At 41.9% G+C, this 21,619-nt stretch overlaps 1 protein-coding gene across 5 annotated transcripts in view; it reads right to left on the bottom strand.

The window, feature by feature from the left end:
- Positions 1-275: 275 nt before the first annotated feature.
- Positions 276-21,619, bottom strand: part of MTCL1 (microtubule crosslinking factor 1) — a 196,429-nt gene continuing 175,085 nt past the window's right edge. For 3 of the 5 annotated variants that reach the window (XM_065585255.1, XM_065585254.1, XM_065585253.1), the window contains 4 exons: positions 16,276-16,581; positions 13,272-13,303; positions 10,525-12,085; positions 276-1,515 (listed from right to left, as the gene is read on the bottom strand). In XM_065585255.1, coding sequence (XP_065441327.1) covers positions 1,321-1,515; positions 10,525-12,085; positions 13,272-13,303; positions 16,276-16,581 — 2,094 coding nt within the window. In that variant the 3' untranslated portion in view covers positions 276-1,320. Of the gene's footprint in view, positions 1,516-4,332; positions 4,391-10,524; positions 12,086-13,271; positions 13,304-16,275; positions 16,582-21,619 lie in introns of all 5 variants that reach the window. The other 2 variants (XM_065585257.1, XM_065585256.1) reach the window with 1 other exon arrangement.

The raw sequence follows: 21,619 nt of genomic DNA on the forward strand, positions 1-21,619 counted from the left end.
TGTTTTTCTGCAGAATACAGTAAAGAAAACGAGAAATCCTCTAAATTGGTTAGATCATATTTGCATGCAGGGCCTGATCCAATGCCCACTGAAATCTGTGGGGGAGGTCTTTCCATTGGGCATTGAAGCAGGCCCAGAGTGTGTATGTATGTCAATATCTCAATTCTTTAAACAAACTTTTGCTGCTTTCCTTTTGTAGAAGAAGGAAGTGTTCTCAGTTGAATGAACATAGAGAATCGCAGATCAGAAACAAACATTCTGAAGCACTCCAGCAGTTTGTAAATATTGAGGGTTTTATTTCCACTTCACATGGTCTCAAACAGACTCAAACAAGACCAATCACAATTGAGTATGCCCAGAGTTCTCAATGTTTTCCCAAAACAAAGAAAGTTCTCAGTAAACACTGTACATAGCCAGCTGAACTGTTAACAATAATTTAAAAACTTTTTTTTTTGTATAGTCAATTCAAGAATACCAACAATAAAAGTACAGTACAGATAATTTCACAACAATATTACAGTGAAACGGGTTGACTCACATTTATGTGATGGTACGAGTAGAGCAACAGTATGTACATGCACTAAAGTGCTAGGAACCCAAAGGCATGCAAGTCAAGTATTGTATGTGTATTATACAGCTAACTACACAAGACTTTCTGAGGCATTCTTTTCTCTTTTAAATGTGGTGTGTTTACCTGTATTCCCCTCCAGCTTATTTAATTCAATTCTAGTCAACTACCTTAATGGCTTTCACTACTTAAAATGTACTGCTTCTGACAATATGAAGCATCCCTAAGAACCTTCCTCTTTTAAAATTGGTGACACTGACATTAAAATAGAATAAAATTAACTTTAAAAAGACCCTAGTTTTACATGGGGACAACAAAACAAAAAACCCTCAGACCCTCCCTCCCCCAAATAACCAAAATAAAAAACACAACAGTGCAAATATAACAAAAAGGCAGTCAGTACTGGGGGAGAGAGAGTGCATTCAGTTTCCCTTAAAACTTACATTTTATTTTAAATCTTATTCTTTATATTTATATCATTTTACCTTTTTTGTTAATAGACTGTATGTAGAAAAGATGGAGACAAAAATAGTTTTCTGAGCTATGAAAAAATTAAGTTATTACAGGCACGTTAACTGTTTCATTCTAGAAACATCGCTGTTTCACAGGTTGGACATTCAGCAGCTGAGCTTGAAAACATTCGTTGACCTCAACAACTAGATCTCTCTTTGTTGAGAAAGACGGGCCATGGTGATCGTGCTAAAATGCAAATTACAGTGAATTCTTCCCGTGATAATTCATGCAGGCTTGCATCACTGGTTTGGGTTCTCCATCGGCAGTTCCTTGCTTCCATATTCCTCAAAGGAAGTCAAATCTCCAGTTGACTGAGATTGTGAGGCAGTAGGGGAATGTGAAGCCCATCTTGAAGGTGGGCGCCGATTTGCTGGTCTCTCTGGCCGTGAGAAGCAGGATTCTAGGGACGGAGCTAGTGCGGAACAAGGCAGTTCCTTTGCAGCAAACACATGGAAAAAAATATTAGTAACGTGTACACTGCCCATTTACATGTGCAAAAAAACAAACGATAACTAAGCATCTTGTGAGAGGGAACAAAACCAAGCAGCACACTTTTCTGCACACAAAAATATCTACATTTACGTCTGTGACTGATGGAACAGAAAAGGAAAGAAGAAAAGAGAGAAGGTTTTGGTGAACTGAAGCAGCTGACAAACTTCCGTTTGCTAATATTCCTTGGACTACAAAGAAAAAGAATTGAAAGATATATTTGCATGATAATTCAATAAACCCCACTATCCATCACATTGCTTCAAAATGCTAAACTGGGAGCACAGTGGCAGGTATTTCATTTGCAAGTGAGGTGAAAGGCAGGCACTCGCTCATTCCTCTGCTTCGGAGGTCAGACTGAAATGCAGGCAAGACTTGCTTAGCTGGAGAGTACTAAGCATGGGACTAGTTACTGCTTCCAACTACGTTAAAGAGGAGGCTTGCTTAACAACTTGAACTGAATATCTACAACGTATCAATCCTTGTTGCCAACTGACTGCGCCTGAGTTACAGGAATTCAGTGGTACTGTAGGTTAAAGATGGATATCCACAATTAAAAAAAGGATGAAAATCTGCAGGGCTGAAAATTTAATTTGCTACAACATCTTCTCACTGCAGCAGGATCTGTAGGCCTTCTATGCAAGTAGAGACAAACAGCACTTGTGATTTTTCACACCGGCACCCTATTTATATTTAAAAGTTGATAATTACTTGTAATATTGATAGACTTCTCCCACAGAACAGATAGATTTCATGCATGTTTTGCATGCCCATTATATCGAGTTGACTGATTACTTGAAGCGTGGCTGCCTTGTGCTACCAAAGCAAAAATCTTCAATTTCTGAGGCTTACTGAATAGCTTAGAAACTATAAAAGCAAATCAGCTGAGTTTGTCAACATATAGAAATGTATACACTGAAGAGAGATCGCTGTAAAGGGTGAAAGAGTTATGTGCAAGTTACTATAATAAAATCTGAATACAAACTGGCAAAATATGAAGGCAGAGCTTATAAATCAAATGATGCAAAGGAAGAGCTAACGAATGATAAGCCAAAAAACCCCAAAACAAAACTAAAATACCAGTAGAGCAATAAATAGGAAGTAAAAAATTTAATATCATGCCATGCTATGTATGGAGAGAGAGAGGAAAGTGACTAAGAAATATTGAATTAGGTAACATGATATGATACGCAAGATGATGTAATACAGAAGTATCTCAGACAATAAAATGGGAAGGAAGATGAATGTTGTAGAACAAGAGAGCCAGAGGACATCAGACTGCCTGTGTGTGCGGCACATACATATGTAGGTTGTGGAGGAGAGTATCACTAGAGCTCAGCAAGCCTCTGAGAAGGGCCAACCCCTAACCTTTACACAGTAGGCAGGTAAAAGTGTGATCAGTAACACCACATTACTGTTTAAGATCATGTTCTATTGAGATGCCTTCAGCATTTCTGGAGAGCAGTACTATATTGTGAATGACATAAGTGCTGGTTAGCAAAGAGCCCTACGATCACCTGCAGACATACACATTTGTACTACAAACTTAAAAACAACTCTCTGTTAAAACAACATTAAGATTGAAGTATAACTCAATACTAGTAAGGATACTGCCTGTGTCCTTACTTCACCTTATCCTGTTGTGCCTAAGGAATACACAGTATGTCGTACTGTGCTGAGACTTTCTAACAGAAGTCCCTATGTGCAATACCTACAGGAGGCACAACAGGATGAGCTGAGGCTGTATTTTTCTGGGCTTGTGTCTCTATTGAAATAGCAGCTTTTAATTACATTTTTCTAGCGTTGTTTGCTTTTAGCAAACCGAGAGGGAGTCAATATTATGGCAATGGTAAACAATTTTGGCTATCTATGTAATATAGCCACAGATGTTGGTCAGAAAGGCAGGGTTAAGTCCTCCTCATTCTTATTGGTGATATACACATGTACAGCCCAACACACATTGCACAAGCAAGTCCTGGTGCTTCAGGGCACACAGGTAACTGGCAGCACAGTCTTTTAATGTGTTGGCTGAAAAATGAATCTTTTCTAGGAGTCATGATAACATGCACATTAATCCTAATTATCGGTCTATGCTCTTAGAATGCGTGAAGGAAATGAAAGAATTAAAAGAACACTGCCAAAATATTATTTTTAAAAATCAAAATTTCATGCAACTACCATCGATCATTAAAACTGTAATTTATAAAAATGACTTTTCCTTTTGGTTATTTGTTCATGTTTCTAAGCTTAGATCATAAAAATGGGCTAGATAATTTCAAATTTTTGTTTCTAGTCAGTTTCACTTTTAGATTGTTGAAAACACTACAGGGTTGTAAGTATTTGTTGGAAAATTGTTGCCATTGAAAATTGGGGGGAGGGAGGGAGGAAAATTGGAGGGAATCATGGATACATTTATATTGGTCCCAGGTTTTGTAAAAGCTTATATTCACAGAATTTAAATTTTGGCCTACATTTGACCTGGCAGTGTCCATTTAAATCTCAAGGAAGCTAGTGGGAGCTATCAATGTTCATGTCCAACATAATGATGGCAGAAGGCAGAATAGGCCAATCTTTAAAGTATACTATTCCAAGTCAGAAAGAAACACTTCAAGGGCAGAACTGTATAGGAATCAGCTGCTATTGGATGTTCTTGGCTACCTCAAGTATTGTAGTTGTTATTGCTACTTACATATCTCCACTAGCTCAAAGTTTCAAAACTAAAGCTTTCAGTCAGTTGTGGAAACAAGGTAGAAAGAACTTACAGCAGTGAGGCAGGCAGGGTTAGAGTCCCCAGGGGGCAGTTAGTAAGACAGTTTGGTTCTGGACAGGATAGAAAAAAGAGAAAGAAAAAAAGAAAGCAAATAGGTTGGACAGTTTTTTTTTTTTTTAAGTGAAGATGTATACTCGGCAAGGAAGAGCTCATCAGACGTCACTACTGCTCATATCATGTTACCAGATGTCATGGGAGGGCTAAGAGAAAAGACTCTAACAATCAGATTTAGAGAACAAACCAACAAACCTTGCACTGTCTTAGAAATGGACATAGCATTAAGGAATCCAAGCATTCCTTCTAAGTGGAGAAAGATATATGCTATCCTTTGACAATTCATATTTAGGTGAGGGAAAACAATGTTACCATGAAGGAGGAATACTGCAGGGTTGTTTTTTCCTTCGTTTGATTTTAAGTGAGAGAATATCTGTAAATTCGTAACAAAGAAAAACCCACTGATGTTTTCTGTTACTCTGAAGCCATATAAGGCTTTGATAGATATTTGCTTCACCCTTCCTTCTTAGTCCATTTAATGACAGTAAAAGGGAGGCTCAGCTGAAGTAAAAGCACTTTACTCTGATGCCATCTTCCCTCCGCCCAATTCCTGAGTGGTTCAGCTGGGTATGTTCAGCAATTACTCAGCCATTAAGAACAGAGGTGGAAAGATTAGGTTTCTTGCTGGATATGCCTTCCAGGAGTGTTTTCTCTTCTTCAGCCCCAGTATGATAATGTGACCTATATAATGCTCTAAGTACCTGCCAGGCTCAGAAAAGGAATCTTCATGTCACTTTTTTGTGTCTAGCCTGCTAAAGTTATCAATGGCAATATTTATAAACCCCACGACTGCCTGCTACAATAGTGGTTTAGTGAATTAGCAGGATAAGGCACTGGTAGGCCAAATCTGGTGGTGGATATGAATTTGCTTGTAAGCAGCTCTGAGCAAGTTAGAATGCAAACAGAGCTATTACCATTGTGTGTAGCTAGATATTGAAAATAAATTCCAGCGTTTCAGCAGAAATGTAAAAGGAAATAACTGCAACTCCAGAAGTTCAAAGAAAAAAAGCTGCCAACTGGTGCTCCATGCAGGTTTTAAAGTCATTAATTACGCCTCAGGAAATTCTGCACCACTGCGCAATGCTGAATTTTGCAGAAATTAACGTTGTGTGTGCAGAATTTCCTTTCTCCCACAGAAATGGGCTGCAGTGCTGCTGGCTGCCACTAGGGACTGCTGGACCTGGCAGAGCCCAGCTCGCACATAGAAGACACGGGCGGGCAGGAAGGGGAGGGAGAAGAGTTGAGGGAGACAGAGGGTTCCTGGCAGCTGCAATTCCCAGCACACCCTGAGGGAAGGAGACAGTGGTGCACAGGAATCTCCTGGAACCTGGGACCAAGCATCAGGCAGAGAAACAGGGACTGGGTTGTCATAGGGGTTTCTTTAACTCTCTAATCTTGGGGGAATTTTTGTGTGTGTCTGTATTGTTACAGACATACTTGCTGACTGGTATTTTGAAATAAATTACCAAAATAATTGAAACTGGTGTGATTATGTAGTGTTATTTTGACAAATAAAATGTGCATAATTTTAAAATATTATGCACAGAATTTTTAATTTTTTGGCGCAGAATGTCCCCAGGGGTAATTAATGTATCATGCCGTGACTACAAAGAAGGGAATGGTCTCTTTGGTGTGATGGTCACTTCTATTGGCTGGAGATAGGTAAGTAAAGAAGAGACACCGCAAAAATCCTACACAGAGAGGTGGTGGCAGCAGCAGCACTGACATGGCATTTCACTCAGCATAGCATGCCTTCTAGGTGAGGCTCAGACATATGTGGACAGTGTAATCCATAAGTAACCCAAGGCATATTCAGATCCTAAACTTATTTACAGCTTCGTTTCCAACAACAAATCAACATTCCACAAACATGTCTCTTTAAAACCCCACCACATTTTGGAAAATTAACATATCTGAGTGAAGCTCACAAAGTTACCCCTTCAGGGGAACAGCGCACGTTCCTGGGAGGGGATGGGACGCTATGGCTGTAACCTGTGCAGCTAGCAACTAATCCCCTGTCAAAACCAAATGTTTACTCAGTGCCAGACTATGAGTGGGCCTTGCAAAGGGGAAGCAAGAAGCTTCCCCTTCACTGTGTGTGGCTGTGTGAGAGCCTCCCATGCCCTCCCCCAATCCCTGCATTCTGGGACGCACAGGGGGCTGCTTCCGTCTACCACTTCCCTGGAGAAAAAGATGCTCAACAGAAGGCATAAAAGGGTGGGAAAGAGGCAATCTCACGGCCTTACCTCCTCTGCTCCTCATGAGGCTGGTGCACTGAGGGAGCAGATGGAATACATTGTGCAACCCCTGCATTTGGGGAAGCCCAAGAAAAAATTGTGCCTGCCTGAGGCAGTGTCTCTCTGGTGCTTCCCTTCCCCTGGGGTGCTGTAATTCTGCATCACTCCCTGCACAGCGCTGTGCTGTAAATGACACAATCTAACTCTTAAAAGGGACATGGCCCCTGGAATGGCTCTGAGGCCTGATATCCTAAAAGTTGGTCAATGGGCATCATTTTGGTTTTGAGAATTTTCAAAGAGCTGCAGTCGTCTGCCATGAGCATTGTGATTATCTGATAAATTGCATCAGGTACGGCTATCACCAGACACCATACCCATGTTTTGAAGTTAGTTACTTTTGCCAACAGCAATTTGTGGTGATGTGGCACAACTTCAGCTTTTATATACTGGAAATTTGTTGTGACATTTCAAAGGTACACATGGAATTCCAGAGTTTTGAACGATAACTTGAAGGCAAAGCTGAGGTGAAGCTGTGAGAGTACAACACATATTTTTACAAATGTAATTATATGGGAACAGTAATCCATCAGCTATACTTCTGGTTTTCAAATAAACCAAAAAAATATATACATGGCCAAGATAGTCCAAGACAGCAAAGCGGCTTTCTCCACTTTTGTTTATTCTGAGGTACATGCACAAACTACACTTCCATTCATTTTTACAGATAATGCAAACATTGTCTGTGTCTCTCTCTCTCTCTCCACACACACACACTCTCTTTCTCTCTCTCTCTCTCTCACTTATTTCAATTTAAACATAAAGGGCACCGACATGAAAGATCTAGATGCTCTGTTATCAATTGAAAATATGTCCAATAACTATTAAAAACAAAACAAGAGCAAACTTCACCCATTTAAAACAACCAGTCACAGAAAGAAAAATTGCAGGACAAAATCTCCCACCACTCAGATCCCCAACATCTCCCTCATCCCGCTCTAAATGCCTGTTTAGAAGAACAGAGATTATGGCATGCCCTGAAAGTCAACAAATTGGTGCTATTTGGGGCCATGCAAAGGAGTGAATTCCAAAATAGAGGGGCCCTGATGATAAGTACCCTGCTAGCTGCTCCCTCTCTTATATACCCAGGGGACCTCTAGCTTGAGCACCTTCACTGATCTGAGAGTCAACAGTGTGCTCTTGTTGCCAAGAAGGCTAACGGCATTTTGGGCTGTATAAGTAGGGGCATTGCCAGCAGATCGAGGAACGTGATCGTTCCCCTTTAATCGACATTGGTGAGGCCTCATCTGGAATACTGTGTCCAGTTTTGGGCCCCACACTACAAGAAGGATGTGGAAAAATTGGAAAGAATCCAGCGGAGGGCAACAAAAATGATTAGGGGTCTGGAGCACATTACTTATGAGGAGAGGCTGAGGGAACTGGGATTGTTTAGTCTCCAGAAGAGAAGAATGAGGGGGGATTTGATAGCAGCCTTCAACTACCTGAAGGGGGGTTCCAAAGAGGATGGAGCTCGGCTGTTCTCAGTGGTGGCAGATGACAGAACAAGGAGCAATGGTCTCAAGTTGCAGTGGGGGAGGTCCAGGTTGGATATCAGGAAAAACTATTTCACTAGGAGGGTGGTGAAACACTGGAATGCGTTACCTAGGGAGGTGGTGGAATCTCCTTTCTTGGAGGTTTTTAAGGCCCGGCTTGACAAAGCCCTGGCTGGGATGATTTAGCTGGGAATTGGTCCTGCTTTGAGCAGGGGGTTGGACTAGATGACCTCTTGAGGTCCCTTCCAACTCTGATATTCTATGATTCTATGAGAGAGGCCACAGGAGACAGACACACTAGGTAAGACCCAGACCATTAGGATTTTAACAGGTCAACATCAGCACTTTAAACTCCACCCAGAAACCAAGAAGCAGTCAGTGCAGATAAAATGAGAACACTGGTGTCACATGCTCAGGGTGAGATACTCCACCTAACAATGGGGCCACTGCACCAGTTGCCACTACCAAATGGATGTAGCTCTTATAGAGCACATTCCAGCAGTCCTAGCTAAAGGGATAATCATGGAAGCAAAGTCCAAGTCCGGGAGGAAAGGTCACAACCCCCTGACTACAGCAAGGTGGAGAAAAGCTGTCCGTGACTGCTGCTATTTGATGGTAGCCAGGAATCTAACCAGACCCCAACTTGAGAATTTTGTCGACAAATGTAGACAAACAGCCATAATAAGGCAGGGGTAGCAGGGCAACAAAATTTCAGTTGAATTCTCTGGTTGATTCCCCTAACCCACCATAATAATCTCATTTTATCTGGACTGAGTCTTGGCCAGCTAGTTCTCATACATACCTCAGACTCACACAGACACTGAGGAAGGCACTCAACCAAACACACCTCAGGCTGGACAAGATAAAGGTATAGAGCTGGACGTCATCTGCAAACTGAAAACACTTCCGCCAGTATCTCCTCACTAATTCTGCTAATGGTCTCGCATACACATTGAACTAGAGGGATAACAGCACGGACACCTGAGGTAACCCAAGAGAGAAACCTTTGGGGCAGAAGAGCAAATATGCAATATTGCCTTCTTGGTACTCCCTAACAGAAAGGAATGAGGCCACCTAAAGGCAGGTCCCACCAGGCATCGCAGAAATGTCAACACCACCTCATGATCCATTGTGTAGAAGGCAGCTGAGAAATCTAGTAGTAGCAGCATGGAGACCTGGGAACAGATCCTCCAGTCCACCGGAACATCATGCCACGTTTGCAACTCCCTATTCCTGGGGCTGGCCAGAGGCCAGTTCAGCCACTGATTCAGCCGTCTGCACCACTTAGACCAGACAGTGTCTCTAAATTGCACCCAGCTGCCTATGATCCCAAGAAGGCATTCCAGCAGCTGGGAATGCAGAGGAGCACTGGCTATTGGAGTGACATAAAGGGGCCAGAGAATCTTGACCACTTGTTTTTATCCATCACCAGGAGACGATCACTGACCAACATGACAGTGCTGTACCCAGGTTAGAACCCAAGCTGGCAAGGGATGTTAGATAATAGTTAATAATTGAGCTTTAGTCTGTCTTTGCACACCACTTTGATCTATGTTGTACACTCTCTTTGGCTGTAGCTGGAGATCTGACCCATGATGTTTATGCATATCTGCTGGGATACATTATGAATGGTACATTTTTTAGACAGCTGAGTAAAATAGCAATAGGTATTTCTTCACTGTAATGGTAGGTTTATGCTTTGACCAATCAATTTTCACAATATTTTGCAAGGCTACAGTAGTAAATTTCCAAGCTTTGTGTTATTTATTGACTTACATAAACACAGAATCTACACAGCAGAGCCAAGTTTATTCAGAGATATCCACAAAAGTTACAGTAAAGTCACTCCTGTGGGAAGGAGAGGGAGGGAAATCAAATTTATGTACTGTTCTCTTCATCTGACTTGTTAAAACCAATTACTCATTCTTGAACAGAAATGTTATTACCCTTTCTTCCAAGATAATATTAACATTCCCTCAAAACCTGCCGGGCCTAGCACATCTGTATTTTCCAATGTGATAGGTAACTCTTACTCCTGGTATTCTGGGGAGAGCCACTAGCATATGTCAGCTTTATTCTTTAAAGCATACGTTTACTTAAGTAATATTTTAAAACATAATCTACTTAGACTGTAAACTTTTTGGGGTAGGGACCACATTTTTATTGCGTGTTTGTACAGTGCCTAGCACAACAGGTCCGCAACTGAGGCTTGCAGGAGATACCACAATACAAATAAAATAATAATAAACTAATTATAATAACAATTACTAATAAAAGAACTAATAAGATATTTCCTGAAAGAAAAGAATAATTAATTATAGAAGGGATAAAAAAACTCATTACCTCAATGGACCCTGGTTCTACTTTGACTATTTCTCCTGTGCTGTTGTCATTGCTAAGACTTGGTGGGCTACGTGAAGCTAGCCTTTTCTCTTCCTTTAAGGCATGCTCCAAAAGTTTCTTATTCAAGATCCTGGCAGCATTTTCTGTAAGTGTATACCCCGGAGGAGCAGATAAATCCTGCCTGATGCTTGTTGCCTCAGACTCTTCTTCCTTTTCCATCTCTGCACCCAAACGGAGAGGACTGGGTGACCGGCCACGGGCACTTGTACACATTTCCTGCATGGGCCCCAGTTCTGATCTCGGTTCTGCTGACCTAGATCGGCTGCTAGACCTGGTGCATTTTTGGAGGGTCTCTTGAACAACAGGGGTGTGGTCAATAATATTGAACAAACTGGAGAGGCCATCATTGATGGTGGTATGAACTGGGCTCTCCCTTGTAGTAGTTGACCTAGCCCAAGCAGACTCACTGAATCCTTTCTGAGGTGTGCCTGGTAAAGTCCGATTATTTGGCTGATCTGTTTTTGGGAGGATTTTTCTTTGTAATTTTGGAGAACCATATTTGGGAGAACAGCACGTGCGTTCAAACTTGGCCTGGACCTTTTCGATGGCAGGGGCTACCTGCCTGCTCCTTAAACTTCTTGATGGTGATGAGATTGGTGTGGAGCCCCCCTTTGGTGTCAGACACTTGTGTGGACTGCTGGTGATGCTGCGCAAGGTTTCTGTCTGTAAGCCAACACTGATTGTCTGGGTGGTCTGTGTCCCTGTAGTTCTTATACCATTGGTTTGACAAGCTATGTCCTTAAACTGAGGCTCTGTCGAATTAGAGTTAGAACGTATTGCATTTCTGACAGAGTAAGCTACTTCCTTCATATCGTCACTCATGTTCTTGGACAGTTCCAGGCTCTGCAAGGATGAGGCAAAACCCACAGCAGTGCAAATAGGATGCTCAATAGGATGAAGACCACTTTCCAAAAAATCTTTATGGTGTTTGGTGAGATCACAAGACCATCTCCCAAACACATCTGAGGAAGCACCTTTTGTCTCACCCACACTCCCTTTAGCTTTGGTCACAGAAAACAAAAAGTCTGGCTCAACCTGTTTTTTCCCTCCATTACCAGCTATCGCTGAGTTATCAAGCCTACGGATAACTGGCGGACTGTGAAAGACCTTAACCCCCATTTTTTCTGTTACAATGTGACTCCTCAGTGGCTGCTTCTGGCAGGGCTCTGGGCTCGTCATGGTATTGGTTGTCATAGTAACACTGGTGGTAAGGTACCATGATGATGCTTGGAATGGATCTGAAGTTGAATCACTTCTTACTTTCCCATTTTCTGTCCTTTCTGCCCAGGCTTCTGCAGGCTTTTCTGTAACTCCACTATGGATCCTGGTGTTACTATAATCCCAGTTTTTGTTGAACTCTTCAATGTATTTCAGATCATCAGGGGACAGAGGAGGTGTTATATCCTCCTTACTACTAGATGAAGGCAAGGTCTTTTCAGGAAGGAATGGAGAAATATCCATCAAACGGTGGAATTCTGACATGGAGGAAACAGACACTGCCCTGAGGGAAAAAAACAAAACATAAATTAAATAATTGAAAACCCTTATAGAAATATTTCTGCTTTAAAACAGAGGGAAAATTAATCCATATAACCAGCTCACATTCAAAATCTATTTATTAAAAGTTCCCTTTATTGCTTTTTGAATTGCTGCATAATGCAAACATTTTCTCAAGAACTACTGCTTGGTAAAGGTTTAAAATATGCAGCTTTAGAACAGTTTTCAATATATATTATCCATGAAAAATGTATCTTTACAACACTATGACACACATTTGTAAGGCTGCAAATAGCAGAAAAGTACAAAGAGAGGTGCTGAGTATCCTTAACTTTCAGTGAAGCCACTGAGCCCTCACAGGCACCTGAGGTTGCAAACACTTCATAGCTGGTGCTTGGCACCTTATAGGATCAGGTCTAGAGACTGTCATATTTACCTAGTTCGGTGAGTTCAGCTTATGCTGCAACTTAATGAAAGTGAATATGAGTGGTTAGAGAAACTATGAGAAATTTCAAAGAATTCTTGGGTTTCCATAAAGTTTGTTAGTTTATACAATTTAAAGCATCTAATTGAATCTTCCTATTTACTTGACTGTAAGGAATATTGTAAAACACTGGAATCTTTCTAGATCAGAGGTTTTCAACCTGTGGTCCATGGACCCCTGGGGGTCCGCAGACTATGTATAGGATTTCCAAAGGGGTCTGCACCTCCATTTGAAATTTTTTAGGAGTCCACAAATGAAAAAAGGTTGGAAACCACTGTTCTAGATAAAAGGGACTATATAAAAATGTAAATCACCATAATTATCTATGCAAACCCAATGAGCAAACTCAAACTAGATGAGCCACCCAGGATTTTAAAAAGTGATGAGATTTATAGAGCAATGTTATAGTGGTTTAAACAAATCTGTTGTGAATTTTTTAATCAAGACTAGGGCCAGATTCAATGTTGGTGTATGTTGCAGCTCTGCTAACTTCAGAGGTAAATCTACTTACACCAGGGTTTAATTTGGCCCAATTTATTTAGTCAAGAAAGAGTAGAACCATACTGAGACAAATTAATCTCTGAGTAAATCCACTAATCTGGTTCCGAGGCAGCAAAGCTATATACTACCCTTGTTAAGGGCTTGCGGCAAAGCCCAAAATCTCATCAGCTGGATGTTTGGTGCTTTTCCTGTCAGTTTTACTCACCTTTGAAGATTTCCCTTGTGCGTTTCTTCTTCCTGGAAAAACAAAACAAAACCAGTTACTTCTGAACCTTTACAGAGGACATAATAGCAATATTTTGCACCTGTAGGGCATTTTGTCATTTGTCTCTGGGTAGTTCCACAAGTTCTTGAAAATCCTTTTTCAAAATGACAGACTTCTTCCTGGATAGGGTATTTGTGAGGGGTATGTGTGGATATTCTTTCTTTAATACACATGTATGAATGCTATCATTCCCAGTAGAATCAATGGAATCACTCATATCAGAGATTATACCCCAAACTAAAGCATGCTTAAATGTTTATAGTCCAACTTATCACAGAGAACAATGAGCTTTAAATGACCTTTCTCCACAATTAAAAATTCAAGTTCTGGATCACATCTGCATGAGTGAAAAACAGAGACCTAGCTGTGCTGAGATAAGAGACAAAAATGTAGTCCTTTGACATAAGATTTCATTACAAATTCTCCAGGCACTAACAAATGGTATCAGTTGAAACTCATTAAACTAGTTATATTAAATATGTGGGAAGACTATTACTTGTTTCATAAGGAAATACCTACAGATAGCTCACAGGATTAAGATGCTGTTACAGCAATTATTCCCTAGTGACAATTTTCATAATCAGCTTTTTTAAGCTCATACTTTCCTGATGCAGTTGGTCTAGAGCTATTGTTTTAACTATTTAGATTTCCAATAAATTATACAAAATACAAGCCAGGTAACAAAAATGTACAAATTCAGGAACAAAAAACTTTTAGTATTAATGGCTTTAATCTGACCCCAGGAAAACCAGCACTTTTCCAAGAACAATACTACTCCTAAAAGTGACTAGTCAAAACCAGCACCCTTTGATTCAAGAAATCTCATTCCTGTATGTATATCCTCAGTTGTATCTGAGGACTAGGTGCCTGGTTCTCCATTCTCTTATACTGGGGTCAAGGAATGGAGAATCAGGCCCTCCGTTTTTACTGACTTTTATTGCTGTTAGTACTGCAAAGCCAATGCAGCTAAGAGAGAGAGTCTTTGTGTGTGTGTGTGTGTGTGTGTGTGTGTGTGTGTGTGTGTGTGTGTGTGTGTGTGTGTGTGTGTGTGTGATCAACAGAACTGCTTATTAAGCTCCAATCAGTTACACCTAAGGAAACCTGCTGAAGAAAATGAGTTTGTACAAGTTTCATTAAAACATAATTTGAAAACAAGGAGGCTGAACAAAAGTCACTGAGGGTCTAATTTTACATGCAGAACTTTTATTAATGGCAGCGAAGGGAGAAAATGGGGAGTGGGATCCAAAACCACTTGACTCACAGAACTGACTGCTGAGGTTACAGCACTGGAAATAGGAAAAAATGTTTTTTTGCTTGTAATCTGAGCACATATGAAATGAGCCACCCAGAGAAAATAAACAGGGAACCCCACCACAACAGCTATATAGTTACATTTTTTCCCACCGAGGAAAATTAAATACTGTATGTGTGTACATGTGCACCTTCCCACAGACACACAAGCATTTATAATTTCAGAAAAATATTCTTATATTTCCTAAATCATTTATCCTTCTTCCTGTTCCTTCCAACCAGCCTGATGCTTTGTTGGTCTGTTAAGCAACAATTTAATTGCTGGCATGAGATCACATTTTGAATACCTTTAAATTTTTTAACAAAGGCTTGGAACAATTTTCCACAAGCTTCAAAAACCCAACTGAAGTTACATGGTGAAGCCAAATAGCGTTGTGAGGTAAAATAGGGGGCTCATGGTTTGACTTACCTAACAAACATGTTTCCAGAATGGCCGAATTGCAAAAGCAGTCTCTATATATGTGCCTGCATTTTTGGATGTGAAAGTTTCTGTTCACCTGTTAGCTACGATTTGTACACACAAACAGCATTTACATGCTGAAAACAGTATTCAGATATCTAACTGCCTGACATATGTACACAGATCTGAGTTTTCAGGAATGCAGAAAGTTGTCTGTTACAAAACCTGCAATTTGAAAACTGCAAACAATATAGAAGCTGTTGTTGATGATTCACCCGTCTTTTCAAGATCTGTTGCATATTTGTTTTGTAATATCAATTAACATGCAAAGAGAGACTAAAAAGGAAGATTTTAATTCTTTGGTGCTTCAGTGTTTTTGTAATTTCAAATGAGATAGTAAACTGTACAGTTGTGGCACCTAACAGTTTCCTAGCGATCACCAATATAATATGTAGTTTTGCATGCAGGTTTGGCTCAGCCTAAAGTAACTAGAACGTATTGTTTCTGATGGAAACCATGGAGGCCAAAGGGATGTTACCCTCGCCTACTATAAGGTAATCTCATTGGGTCAAATCCTGGGTCTATTGAAGTCAACTGGAGTTTTGCTACCATCTTCAGTGGAGCCTGGATTTCACCCATTGTATCCTAATAATTTCCTTCATCATTGCTCTTTGTTATGAGACTCTGGAACTCCCTGGATGTTATGCTGAGGTAGCAGAGCAAGGGACTTTTAAAGATCAACAGTTATTTAGGACTCCTTCATATCCTTTCTAAACAATCAACATTACCTCTTGATAGCACTTACTGTTTTACTGATGTTTAATGGCACTTTAAGATGTTTTTTGACAATGAAATTGTTTGACCTGAGCGCCTGTCAAAATAGAGCTCCTGCCCCTTTTAAAACAGGAAGAGCTTTAAGTCCTTGTAACTCCTTGCATAATCAAAAATAAACAATGATCTATTTCTAACTCTTCAACTCATTCCCCTGGCCCAAGAATCAGGAAATTCTTACGGGCCTTCTGGTTTCTTTAGACTGGCCTGACTAACCTCCAATTATATCCAGTGACCAACACCAACCCAATCAGCTCATAACAAGAGGCAACGTTAAAATTCAATCAAACTCACCACCAAATTACTGCAAGGAGTGTCTAATAAAGCCTCCCCCTTCACATAGCATGACAGCTATAATGATTACAGTATAATTGAAAACATGATAGGAATAAACAAACATACTTCAGTTAAGCAAGTCAAGAACTTCTCCCGCTCCAATCTCTGAGGCCGAGGCTCATCAGATTCATCAGGAGAATCAAGAGACAATGAATCGAGAAAGAGGTTTTCTGTGGCAGTGCACCTATCACTTTCCTTCAGCTTCGACAGTGACTGATCATCAAACTGTATGGCATCTGAATCAGAATAGGACCTTGCCCCCATTGGATGAGGCACATAAAGGTTTCCCTGGGTTGAAAATGGACGAAGGCTACTCTCCTTCTGGTCACAAAGAATGCTGTCTCCTTTTCGTGTGCTCACTTCTTTTTGAAGCTGAAAAAAAAGCAAATTAAAATTGAAGTTAGCATGGATTATTTGCAGTAGCTCAACACCTCTGTCTTTTCTGTAGAACTTGGCCTTCTAAGACTTTGGCCCTTCACTGTGGGCTTTGCAGCTCAGGGAAGTTTCATTTGACTTGACAACTTCCAAAATATTCAAGAGAAGTGAACAGGTTTATACCATTCACTGAGTGTACAGTGCAGAGAATGAAGGATTCTACAATAGGGAAAATGCAGCATCTTACCACGAGAGGACACTTGAATGCAAGGGACCAGAGAAAAAGTGGAGGAAAATCCACATCAAGAGCCAAACCCATGTATATTTTCAACAATATTTGATTCTGCATTGCAGCTTGCAGTTAGCTCTCCACAAACCACACATTTAGAACTTAATAATTTTAACTGGTTAATTGCGAAAATTATATTATTTGCCAAAATTCAGAAATTATTAAAGGGATCAAACCAAAAGAATTTTTTTTTACATTACCATGATAGTATCTGGAACAGAACAAATAGAACAGGATACAAAATAAAGGTTTGCAGCAATCAAAGACTGACATGGAGCTGAGAAACTCAGGAATTTCCTTGGAAGCAATCCAGACATGGCACTCAGAGGAAAGTAGTCTTAGGGTACATTGACACTTCAAGCTGGACATGTAATTCCCAGCTCAAGTAGACATACCTGCACTAGCTCTGAGTGGGCTAGTGTGCTAAAAATAGCAGGGTAGCCACGGAGGCGCATGTGGTTAGCTGTCCTGACTGTGATCCCACCTGAGTCAGTAGGAACATATTTGAGGTAGTTAGCCTCTTCTGCTACCCACATCACCATGGCTACCCTGTCATTTTTAGGGTACATCTTCTCAAGCTGGAAATTATACCTCCAGTTTGAAGTGTGGATGTACCTTCAGTTCGGACCTCGGCGTATCACTGCTTGGCTCTGACGAAACTAACACTACAGTATGTGTTCATCTCCAAATAGGGAGCTGTTCCCAAGATTCTGAAATCTTGTCCTTTGTGTTTTTAAATGCTCTTTTTAAAACAAACAAAACAAACAAACCACTATTTGAAATCTGAATTTAAAAAAAAGCAAGGCAAAGGGCTTATCTACAGTGACAGCGCTGCAGTTGTAGCTGTGTCACTGTAACGCTTAGTGAAGACGCTGCATACGCCGAGGGAAGAGCTTCTCCCATCATCATATGTATTCCACCTCCCCGAGAGGCAGTAGCTATGTTGATAGGAGAAGTCCTCCCATCGACTTAGCGCTGACTACACCGGCATTTTCCACACCCCTGAGCGATGCAGTTATACTGACCTAAATTCGTAGTGTAGACCAGGGCAAAGTCTGGAGTTAATATCATAAGTTCATAAAGTGTAAGGCCAAAAGGGATCAGTAGAACATCTAATCTGACCTCCTGCAGAACACAGGTCCTTAAATGTCACACAGTTACCCCTGTATTTAAATTTCTCTCACTACCATATCCCAAAGAAATGTAATTATAAGCTCCAGGAGTGTTCTGAAGTTTCATCAAAATAATCATGATTGTCTTCTGACTCAATAATATAAGGGCTGCCCCTTTTTAGCAATCTTCAGTCTACACTCTAGATCTAAACCGTGAAAATTCCTTTTAACAAAGGATTAGAACTAGATTTTCAAAACTATGTGGAACTACTGCATGGCTAAAAAACACAAGGTGAGCACACTACAGGATTGTCAGAATACTAGTTAAGAACTAAGGCATGCAAGGCATGTTCAGAGAAGGTGCATATGTGCATGAGAACCATTAAAGTGACTAGTTCTGTACTTCTCAAAAATGGACGGGGAACGGGTGGCGCCACAAATATGGATGAACTAATGACATTTTCAAAAATTAATAGCGTAGGCAACTTTCATTGCAGTTGTAACTGTAACACGACTAAAAATGATATTTCCAAAAACAAGGAATTCCAGCAGGAATATCACTTGTAACTCATATTTACTGCTAAAACTGCCTGAAAAGGTTGGATAAGAAGGCTTTTTAGGAAGTCCATGAGGCAAATAAGCTACAGGTGGAATTCATTAGGTAGGAACAGAGTACTGGGTATGTAATATTCAATGGAGGACTTCAAGCTTAAAAAGTTTTCAATGCACATGTGAATAAAAAAGAAATTTTGGAGCTCAGTGAGTGAATTTGAGATGATGAATACCGAAATTCCATACAGCACCCGTCGTGTCAAAAAATCTTTCTGTACCAGATCCTAAGGTTCTTAATTTTTACTTAGGCAAAACCTCTCATTGAAATAATGGGAGTTCTGCTTATTCATAATTTTCAAGACCAGAAGGAACCACTCTGATCATCCAGTCTGACCTCCTGAATAGCACAGACTATTGGCCTTTCCCAATATAATTCCTAGAGCATAACTTTTAGAAACACATTCAATCTAGATTTAAAAATTGTCAGTGATGGAGAATCTACCATTACACTTGATAAACTGTTCCAATGATTAAATACTCTCACTTATTAACGTATGCCTTATTTCCAGTCTGAATATTGCATTATACCTGCTAGACTGAAGAGCCCTATGATGGAATACACAAACCTGTCACTGGGCAATAAAGGATTAAGGAGCTAGTCTTGGCTCAGTCAGCCCCACCACAACTGCAAGAGATGCACAGACTGGAGGAGGAGGTAAAGGGAAGCAGAACAGCTCACTTGGGGGCAGAGCAGGGAAGAGAGCAGATCTGCACCTTGCAGCTCCTGAGAGCAAAGCTGAGGGAAAGCAGGATCTCTCCCTACAACTTCTCAAAGGTCTCCCATGAGGGAAGGGAGGACCCGCTTTAGATGCACCCTGAGAGGGAGGCATTCCCCTCCTCCCCAATATGGACACACTAATTCCCCTTCTTTTGTTTATGGACTACCACAGTAGGGGAGAGATTTGGAACGAACCTGGCTGAGGGTCAAGCCACAAGAAGAGGCAGCTGCCACTCTGAAAGAGAGGGAGCCACCACACCACACATGGCCACAAGGAGGTGCCAAGCAGTGAGCTGACCTCCTGCACACCTACTGCACAGATGGCGAACTTTGGACAATCTTGGGAGGACTGGGGTAGGAGTGGCTCAGGGAGGGCACCCTTAAGTCACCCCTGGCAGTCAGATCACTGATGGCCCTCACAGGGCCTGGGCCAGAGCTTAGTGGAGTGGGAGGGCCCAGGCTCTCCTACCAACTCCCCCACCCTGCAGTTTGAAGGGCCTAAGCCCTGACCACTAGGCAGTGCTCCCCATGAATGAAGACCATCACAAGCTCATTATTAACTATTTGTCCCCCATTGTAGTGAGGCAGAGTGGCCTCCCCCTGGACTGGAGAGCGAGGGATCTCTACACTCTCCTGGCTGACAGGGTCAAACCCACCCCGCCCCCCTCACCGTAAGTACAAGGACAGGACAGGAAATATAAAGGGAGGGCCCTGCAGCTCAGCTGAGTGGGAGCCAGCAAAGGAGATGGACGCCTCAGCTCTGCTGTGGCACCTTGGAGCTGAATCTGCGCTCTGAAGCACCCTGACCCCAGAGGAGACGGACCCAGATGGGGAGTTGCCAGGACTACCATCCACTGTGTACCCAGAGGAGCCCGAGGACCTGTGGATTTCAGAGGTATCAAACCCTGGGGAGGAAGGAAGCAGCCCAGGGGCAGCTGACAACTGTTTGGCTCTGTGGCTGATTGCCTCTATGTCGGTGTTTTGTGACTGCATCCCCGCTGACCCAGTGGTGGACCACTCCACCACTGATAGGACCCTGGGTTGGGACATGGCGAGTTGGGCGGGCCCACGTCCCCCTGCTACCCCACCCCTGGGGTGGCCAACTCCCTGCCATAGGCCAGGAGGCCTGTGTGGACCTACTGTCTATTGAGCTAGGACTCTAGACTCCCGGGTGCTCATCCTTCCGGAACCCCTAGACCGTGTGGGTGCTCCCCACCCCCTTCCAGAGCCCCCAGACTGTATGGGTGCTCAGCCCTACCGGAACTTTAAGATATGTGTATTGCTGACTGTCTTAGCCCACATGCTGAGGCTAAAGCCTGCCCTCCACTCTGCCCCGCCAGGGGCTAGGGCTCTAGACTGTGTGTATTTGCTGGCTGCCTTGGCCAGGAGGCTTAGGCTACAGCCTGCTCCCCGCTGGGCCCCACCCAAAGGGCTAGGGCTCCAGACTGCTATTTACTGTCAGCCCCAGCTGAGGGGCTGCTCAGTGTGCTGCCCTGCCCAAAGGTGGAGAAAAGGGCACCAGACTGTTGTTGATTGTTAGACGGGCCCAGAACTATAGACTACTTACAGCTCGGCCCTGCCAGTGCGACCTCAGCCTGAGGGCTACCGCCCAATACAATGAGGCAGAGTGGCCTCCCTCCCCACTGAAGACCGAGGGATCTCTACACCCATGAAGATACTTATTGACTACAATCAAATCACCACCTTCTCTTTGTTAAACTAAACATATTGAGCTCTTTGACTCTATCACTGGGAGGCATGTTTTCTAATCCTTTAATCATTCTTGTGCCTCTTCTCTTAACCCTCTCTAACTTATCAACATCCGTCTTGAATTATGAGCACCAGAACTGGACATAGTATTCTAGCAGCAGTCATGCCAGTGCCAAATATAGGGGTAAAATATCTTTTCTACTTCTACTCAAGATTTCCTTGTTTATGCATCCAAGGATCACAAAAGCCCTTTTGGCCATAGTGCCACACTGGAATCTTGTGTTCGGCTGATTATCCATCATGACCCCCAAATCTTTTTCAGAGTCACTGTTTACCAGGATAGAGTCCCCTATCCTCTAAGTATGGCCTACAGTCTTTCTTCCTGGATGTATACATTTATAGTTAGCCATATTAAAACACATACTGTTTGCTTGCACCCAGCTTACCAAGCGATCCCAATTGCTCTGAACCAATGACCTGTCCCCTTTGTTATTTGCCACTCCTCCAAGTTTTGTGTCATCTGCAATCTTTATCAGTGCTGATTTTATGTTTTCTTCCAGGTCATTGATAAAAATGTTAAATATCATAGGGACC

Source organism: Chrysemys picta, chromosome 2 (assembly GCF_011386835.1).
Source record: "Chrysemys picta bellii isolate R12L10 chromosome 2, ASM1138683v2, whole genome shotgun sequence".
NCBI lineage: Eukaryota > Metazoa > Chordata > Testudines > Emydidae > Chrysemys > Chrysemys picta.